The 8,176-nt window shown below is 39.2% G+C and overlaps 1 protein-coding gene across 1 annotated transcript; it reads right to left on the reverse strand.

The window, feature by feature from the left end:
- Nucleotides 1-239: 239 nt before the first annotated feature.
- LOC127080618 (uncharacterized) lies at nucleotides 240-1,220 on the reverse strand. Its single transcript, XM_051020931.1, has 2 exons — nucleotides 681-1,220; nucleotides 240-497 (listed from the first exon to the last, which is right to left on the reverse strand). The coding sequence occupies exons 1-2, from the start codon at nucleotides 1,218-1,220 to the stop codon at nucleotides 240-242; spliced, it is 798 nt and encodes a 265-aa protein (XP_050876888.1).
- Nucleotides 1,221-8,176: the final 6,956 nt, after the last annotated feature.

Genomic DNA, 8,176 nt, shown 5'->3' on the forward strand with positions numbered 1-8,176 from the left:
TAAACGAGGGTCTCTTTTGCAGACATTATCATAACTAATCAAAATGCTTGGGTGTTGACTCGGTATAACACCACAGATCAATGAGAGAAAGGCTATTGGCATATTCACAACAAAAGATACAACATTCTTCATATTTTGATCAAAGAAAAAAATATAAAATCAAAACTTAACTTGATCCTTACAATATAAATGAACTTACCCAATCCTGTAGCAATGTTGAAAGTATGATTAGTTGGCACCTAATTAGCAACTCCAATTTTGTGAAGAACATCATACTTCACACTCAAATCGCTTGCTGACAACTTCCCTTTACTTGGCCATTCCTTTACTTGTTTAGCAGTAATCTCTCTGCAAATAACATTTTCAGAGACTTCCACTTCAGCTTGTTCTTCTTCATTTCTTCCCAAAAACCTACTTATGATTTTAGGAGAAAAATACACACATCTTCCTCTAACATACACTTTTCTAAACTCCTTACTCCTCTTGTTATCACATTCCTTAGAGATATTCACAATAAATTATTTAACACATATTTCATAACACTTGCCAAAGCCAATTACAGTTTTCATTAACCCAACTTCTTGAATCAGACTCATCACCTATTTGCATTCAAAAGCATTTTTGCCCTGTTCTCTTTCTAATGCTAGTCTTGTTTGATAAACAAACTTCCATTTTTCTACATTCTCCATAGAGTGAAAGGAAATGTTGTCAATTTGAACTTCAGGAATATTTGTCGGAATCTTCTTCCCAGAAGCTTGCTTTCTGGCAGTAGAAATGATGTCCTGAACATTGTGTTCAACATCATGGTCAGATTCACTAGACTCAGAAGGAATTTCCTTCCTCTTAAGTGATTTCTTCTGGGAGACAGGAGTAATAACCTTGCTCTGTCTTTTTGTAGGGACAACACTAGTTCTTCTCCTGAGAGATTTAGAGGGTGTGCTAGAGGATTCAATAGCTTGACCTTTTTTGTTCTTCAACCTTTTAGCTATTCCTGGAGCCGGTCTTTGAACAATGGGCACATGAATAGAGTCCAGATCCTCTATATTCACTATGTTAGTAGATTGATCATTTTTATCGATGGAGTTTCCTTCTTTATCATCCAGACCACCAGGCATCCCATCAGACTCCTCTTTATCTTTCGATTTTTCAGGAGATATAGTAGACACATTGACGTTAGATTTATCCATAGGGGTTTCAGTAGTGTTATCAGGTTGGGCCATGGATGTGGAGACATTCGAGAAAACATCAGTCTTAGGTTAAATACCCAACACTTGAGAGATCAACACACAAATATTCTTATCCACGTCACCTCTGTATGCAATGGTCATGCTAGATTTACTCAAAATAGTAGCAAACATAGGTCTATTACTAGTTCTATAAGCTTTAGCATCTTCCTTAACATTTGGCATAACAAGACATTCTTTAGAAGCACCAACATTAGGTTTGACATTAATGGGATCAAGATACAGGCTAGTCATAGAATGGGGTTTCTTTATAGCAGTAGAGGGTTCAAGAATTTTTACATTTCTAGCAGCCATGGATGGAGAGAAATAAGTACTTACTTTAGAGGGCTTGCCTTTTCTTGAAGCAGATGATCTAGCCTTCCTTATAGGGGTTGCATGGCCAAGAACCATCGCGAGGGGAATGCCATTGGTAATGACATCAGAGAGATCTATCTCAATACCAACATTTTTAGGGTTCGATTGCTCCTTGGTGTGGTTGCTAGGAGTTGAGATAAAAGGTTGAGGCATTTTGGATATTTGAGGTATGGACTTTGAAGAGAAGATACAAAGATGAGGGTGACTGGGAGTAAGGTTGAGAGAGAGAGTTAAGGAGGTAATGTGAATGATGTTGATAGAGTATGTAGGATGGAGTGTTGAGAAAATAAGGAAGGGTTGTAATGATATTCCTTGAGTTTTGTGCACCATTAAATGGAGGGAAGAGAAAATTTGATTTCCATATCTTCATATCAGTAATTGCTATAATTACTAAAGCATGCAAATGCCCAATTCACCCCTTAACTTTTCAAACTGGGCTGCATCTAAAGCTTTAGTGAAAATATCTTCCAGTTGCTTCTGAGTGGTTACATGCTCAAGAGTAACAATTTTGTCTTCAACAAGATCCCTGATAAAATAATGAAGAATATCATATTGCTTAGTTCTGCTGTGATGAATAAGATTCTTGGATATGTTGATAGCACTCAGGTTGTCACAATATAATGTCATGACATCTTGCTGGACATTGTATTCCTCTAACATTTGTTTCATCCAAATTAATTGAGAGCAACTTCTTCCTGGTGCAATATATTCAGCCTCAACCGTAGATAATGACACACTATTTTTGCTTCTTACTTAACCAAGACATAAAATTATTTACCAAGAAGAAACATCCTCCAAAAGTACTATTTCTATCATCAGCACTGTCTGCTCAATCTGCATCATAATATCCTATAAGCAAGGAATTTGCATTATAAGAATACAACATTTTATAGTCACTAGTTCCATTGATGTACTTCAGGATCCTTTTCACTCGAGGAATATGACTCATTTTGGGTTCATACTGATACCTTGCACATACTTCTATAAAAAATGTAATGTCAGGTCTGCTAACTATAATATACGTCAAACTACCACTCATACTCTTGTACATACATTGATCCATATTTACACCTTTTTCATCTTTGGTCAATTTCAAGTGGGTTGGTGCAGGTCTTCTTTTATGACTAGCATTTTCCATGCCAAACTTCTTTACTATACTCTTAGCGTACTTGCTTGAGAGATATAGATAGTGTCATCCATTTGTTTGACTTAGAGCCCAAGAAAGTAAGTCAATTCACCAACAAGACTTATTTCAAATTCAGATTGCATATGCTTGACAAAATGTTGAACCATCTGGTTCAACATCCCTCCAAACACAATATCATCAACATATATTTGAGCTATCATGAGTTTACCATGCTCTTCTTTAACAAACAATATCTTGTCTGTTCCTCATTTTCTGTATCCATTGCTGACAAGGAACTCAAAGAGCCATTCATACCAGGCCCTAGGTGCTTGCTTTAATCCTTAGAGAGCTTTCCTTAGTTTGTAAACATGGTCTAGAGAGTTAGGATATATGAACCCTTTGGGTTGTTCAACATAGACTTCTTCATTCAAGTACCCATTTAAGAAGGCACTTTTCACATCCATTTGAAATATCTTAAATTTAAGCAAACAAGTCACTCCTAAAAGTAGTTTTATTGACTCAAGCCAAGCAACATGAGCGAAAGTACCATCAAAATGAACCCCTTCAATTTGAGTGTATCCTTGAGCAACAAGTCTAACCTTGTTTCTGGTCACAATTCCTTTTTCGTCAGATTTGTTCTTGTAGATCCATTTTTCCCAATAGCATTCATTCCTTTAGGCCCAGGAACTAAGTCCCGTACTTAATTTCTTATAAAATGCCCTAGTTCTTCTTGCATAGAATTGATCCAAAATTCATCAGTTAAGGCTTCCTTCACATTTTTAGGTTCAAACTTTGAGATAAAGCAATCATTTGATATTACCAATAATGAGTTTTGTTGGATGATCTTTCTGATTTCTGATAGAGGGACCTTTGTTGACTTGATGGTTGTCTGGTTCAGTGCCTCCTGGTTCACTATTTGACATAATAACTCCCTCATTTTCAGAAGTGTCAATCTGCTGAAATGATATCCCAACGTCTTCATCAACATCAGTCCCTTTTTTGTGATATTATCATCCACTAACACGTTGATGGATTCCATCATGACTTTGTTTATGGAATTAAAAACTCTATAGGCTCTACTATTTGTAGAGTACCCCAGAAATATTCCTTCATCACTCTTGGGATCCATCTTTCTTCTTTGTTCTCAATCAGCCAAAATGTAGCATTTTCTTCCAAATACATGAAAGTATTTGACAGTAGGATTCCTTCCTTTCCATAGTTCATAAAGAGTAGTCGAAGTACTAGTTCTTAGAGTGACTCTATTATGAATATAATAAGCAGTATTCATTACTTCAGCCCAAAAATGACAGGGTAGTTGTTTCGCATGAAGCATGACTCTAGCTGATTCTTGTAGAGTCATGTTCTTGCATTCAACAACTTTGTTTTGTTGAGGGGTGATGGGAGAAGAGAGTGTAGCAAGAGCATCTGCCATCTGATTCTTATCTCGAGGAACATGATGGAAGTCAACCTCAGTGAAAAACATTGAAATCCTCCTCGCATAATCTCTGTTTGGGATGAGGCCAGGCTGATTCATCTCCCATTCACCCTTAATATGATTAACAACAAGGGCCGAATCACCATAAACATCAAGATGCTTGATCCTAAGATCAATACACTCTTCTAATCCCATAATACAGGCCTCATACTCCGCCATATTATTCGTGCATTTGAAAGTGAGGCTTGCTGTAAAAGGAAAATGTGTGCCCTGAGGAGTAATAATCACTGCCCCAATACCATTTCCATATCGATTTACAGCTCCATCAGACACCATGCTCCATCGGGAACCATGCGCTGGCCCTTCATTGATTGTAGGCTCATTGCAATCTTTCATTTTCAAATACAGAATCTCCTCATCAGGGAAGTCGTACTGAACTGACTGATAATCCTCAATTGGTTGATGTTCCAAGTGGTCAACCAAGATACTACCTTTAATAGCTTTCTGAGCTCGATACTCAATGTCATACTCAGACAACAGCATTTGCCGACGGGCAATCCTCCCAGTTAAAGCAGGTTTCTCAAAGATATACTTGATTGGATCCATTTTGGATATCAACCAAGTCGTATGATTCAACGTATATTGACGTAAGCGCTTAGTAGCCCAAGCCAAAGCACAACATGTTTTCTCCAGCATTGAGTATCGAGACACACAATCAGTGAACTTCTTACTCAGATAGTAGATGGCATACTCTTTCTTCCCTGATTCGTCTTGCTGACCTAGTACACAACCCATAGAGTCTTCAAGAAGAGCCAAATACATAATCAAGGGTCTCCCTTCCACAGGCGGAGACAAAATCAGAGGCTTGGACATATACTCTTTAATACTGTCAAAGGCCTTCTGGAAATCCTCGGTCTAATCATGACGCTGATCTTTCTAGAGGAGCTTGAATATAGGCGCACATGTGGCAGTCATGTGAGATATAAATCTGGAAATATAATTCAAGCGGCCAAGAAAACCTCGGACTTGCTTCTCAGTTTTGGGTGCAGGCATCTCTTGTACTGCTTTGACCTTGGCAGGACCAACTTGAATACCTCTCTCGCTAACAATAAAGCCCAATAACTTGCCGGAACGGACTCCAAATATACACTTGTTAGGATTTAGACGAAGCTTGTACTTCCTCAAACGCTGAAAAAGCTTTAATAAGTGCTCTACATGTTCAACTTTTGTTCTCGACTTTGCAGTCATATCATCAATATATACCTCGATCTCCTTGTGCATCATATCATGAAATAAGGTAGTCATAGCTCGTTGATACGTGGCTCCGGCGTTCTTCAAACCGAAGGGCATCACTCGATAACAGAATGTTCCCTAAGGTGTGATGAATGTTGTCTTCTCCATATCTTCGGGTGCCATTTTAATTTGGTTATAACCGGAAAATCAGTCCATAAATGAGAAGGCATTGAATTTAGTTGTATTGTCTACCAACATATCAATATGTGGTAGAGGAAAATCATCTTTCGGACTAGCTTTATTCAAGTCTCTATAGTCAACACACATTCGGACTTTTCCATCTTTCTTAGGCACGGGCACAATATTGGCTACCCATTGAGGATATGTGGAAGTCACTAGAAACCCCGCATCGATTTGCTTCCGAACTTCTTCTTTAATCTTCCCTGCCATATCGAGATGAGTTCTTATGAGCTTCTGCTTCACAGGAACGCACATAAGCTTCAAAGGCAGGGAATGTTGCACGATATCTGTATCTAGACCAGGCATGTCTTCATATGACCAGGCAATCACATCGGCGTATTCTCGTAGCAACTCAATCAACCCCTTCTTAACATATTCTTCCAGGAGTGCCCCAATCTTCACTTCTCGAACATAATCATCAGACCCCAAGTTGACTATTTCCAGATTCTCAAGATATGGCTGAATGATCTTCTCTTCGTGCTCAAGTAGACGGGTAATCTCATCAGGAATCTCTTCAACATCATCTTCTTCGGCCCCAGATACAGGGAAGTCAAAGTTGGGAGATGGTGTTGGATCATTATGTTCAATGGGTTTGATCAACCTACATAATGATTTTGGATATAAAAGAGATTTTAGAATTCAAACAAGGCAAATAATTATGCAGATGAAAAGATTGATTTTATTCTATTTTTAAGGTTTTTTGTGATCACCAGTTTCATGCAAAAAAGTAAAAAGTGAAAATAATTCGGAGAAACAAACACTTAGCATGAATTTATTGAATGAATATCTTTGTATTTATGGGCCAACAATGTCATCATTTCTCCTTTTGGCATGGGAGAAGGGTTTTTTAAACAAAATTGAACATTGCGTGGACTTATGGATGACTGTTGGAACATCAACAGTGACCCAGTTATTGCATACCCCTCCAGGGATGACAAAGTTTCCAGAATCTTCCTCTGCATCATCTTCCATAACAACAGCAGCCTCCTGGTCTTCGACGGTGTGGATGAAACCACCACTCTGAAACAGATCGTGCTCGTTGAAGGTTCCTGAAGAATACCCTATGCCAACCCGGGATTTATTGTCTTCCAGCTTGATCATTTGTCCTAAACCAGTAGTTGCGTCATGCTCAATGGCCAACTTCGCATCATTATAGGACGCAAATGAAGAAGTTCCTTTCTTAGAAGGCTCAGCAATAGACAAAGCTTGGAACGGTGTCCCAACTTCGTCCTCAGCATCAATGTAAGAAAATGAAGACAAATGGCTTACCAAGAGAACCTTCTCTCCCCCTACCACCTGTCGCAACCTGAAAAATACAGTGTGCGAAAAAACAATCGGCGAAAAAGAAATGACAGAAGAGTCGCCACCGTGCGTTATTTATCCCAAAGGAGGGAAAGGAAACGCTCTAAGTAAACCTGGAAAAAGGAAAGGAAAAGACAAGGTCTCGCAACCAAATCTTGGGTTCGGGAGCCGATTATGCGAAGGGAAGGTATTAGCACCCCTACGTATCCGTAGTACTCTACGGGATCCACTCTTGTTGTTCTTGTCTAAAGGGTGTGGGTTTATCTAATGTACTATTTACTAAAAGAGGGGTCAAAAGAAAATGACTCGCACGGATGTCGCATCCACTGCATACGTATCTCATATGAATATGAGAATTAGAGTCTTCGTAGCTCGGCCACCTATGGGTTAGGGGGCAGTGTGCTTGCTAAGACATCGCGTCTTATGCCTACGTATCTCATCTGGAATGAGAATCAGAGCAAGTCGTAGTTCGACTACCTACGGGTTTGTCTGGGTTTTTTAGGTGAACGACGTTACTACGCAATCTACCGGATGCTCGACCTTTGGAGACTTACTCGCCTGTAGTAGAAGGAGTAAACGTGTTCTTAGGAGAAGAAAAATCAATGAGTTTGTTTGTGTTTTAGGAATGCTCATGCAAAAAGGAAGTCCTAGACGAAGGAACAATGCTACCTTAATTGACATGCAAACGAGAGACTATACGAAGCCTAGCAATCCTATGGGGAGACAATCACACCATACAAAACAAACATGCATAAATTAAAATGCCAACAAGGGGGCTCAAACATACATGGGTAGGGCTTTAGTCAAGAGGGGTCATATCAACCTCGACAAACAAGCCATGGAATAGGTAATCAAATGGGCTCTTAACCACTGACATTGAACATCAGGGTGAGCATATCAAAAGGGTAATGAGGATAAGACCTCATAGCTCTTAACCCTGGACAGGGTGAGCTCATGACAAAAAGTGGGGATTCAGAAAGGTGGAACCCTCTCCACTGACTGACCGGACAAAAGATCTTGGGCTTTTGTTCTGAAGATCAACACGTAGTGCGAGCATAAAGAACGACACAGTGAATAACGGGGGATTGATTACTAATCCCTTTTATCCGTTAATTGCCTCTTCAGGGAGGTCTTTAGCACTGATGCCTCTTCTCGGAGGTCTTTGGGCACAAAAGTAAACAAACAAAAGAAAACATTGCCTCCTATTGAGGTCTTCTAGCTAAGAAAGTGGTAAAATACGGG

The sequence above is a fragment of the Lathyrus oleraceus genome, chromosome 5 (genome assembly GCF_024323335.1).
Source record: "Lathyrus oleraceus cultivar Zhongwan6 chromosome 5, CAAS_Psat_ZW6_1.0, whole genome shotgun sequence".
Lineage (NCBI taxonomy): Eukaryota > Viridiplantae > Streptophyta > Magnoliopsida > Fabales > Fabaceae > Lathyrus > Lathyrus oleraceus.

What these genes read in the sequence shown, in the direction of transcription:
- LOC127080618 (XM_051020931.1), bottom strand. Translation starts at nt 1,220, where the DNA reads ATGGCCCAACCTGATAACACTACTGAAACCCCTATGGATAAATCTAAC. An exon ending in CCTTTCACTCTATGGAGAAT is followed by an intron (nt 498 to 680) that starts GTAGAAAAATGG and finishes AATATCTCTAAG; the next exon opens with GAATGTGATAACAAGAGGAG.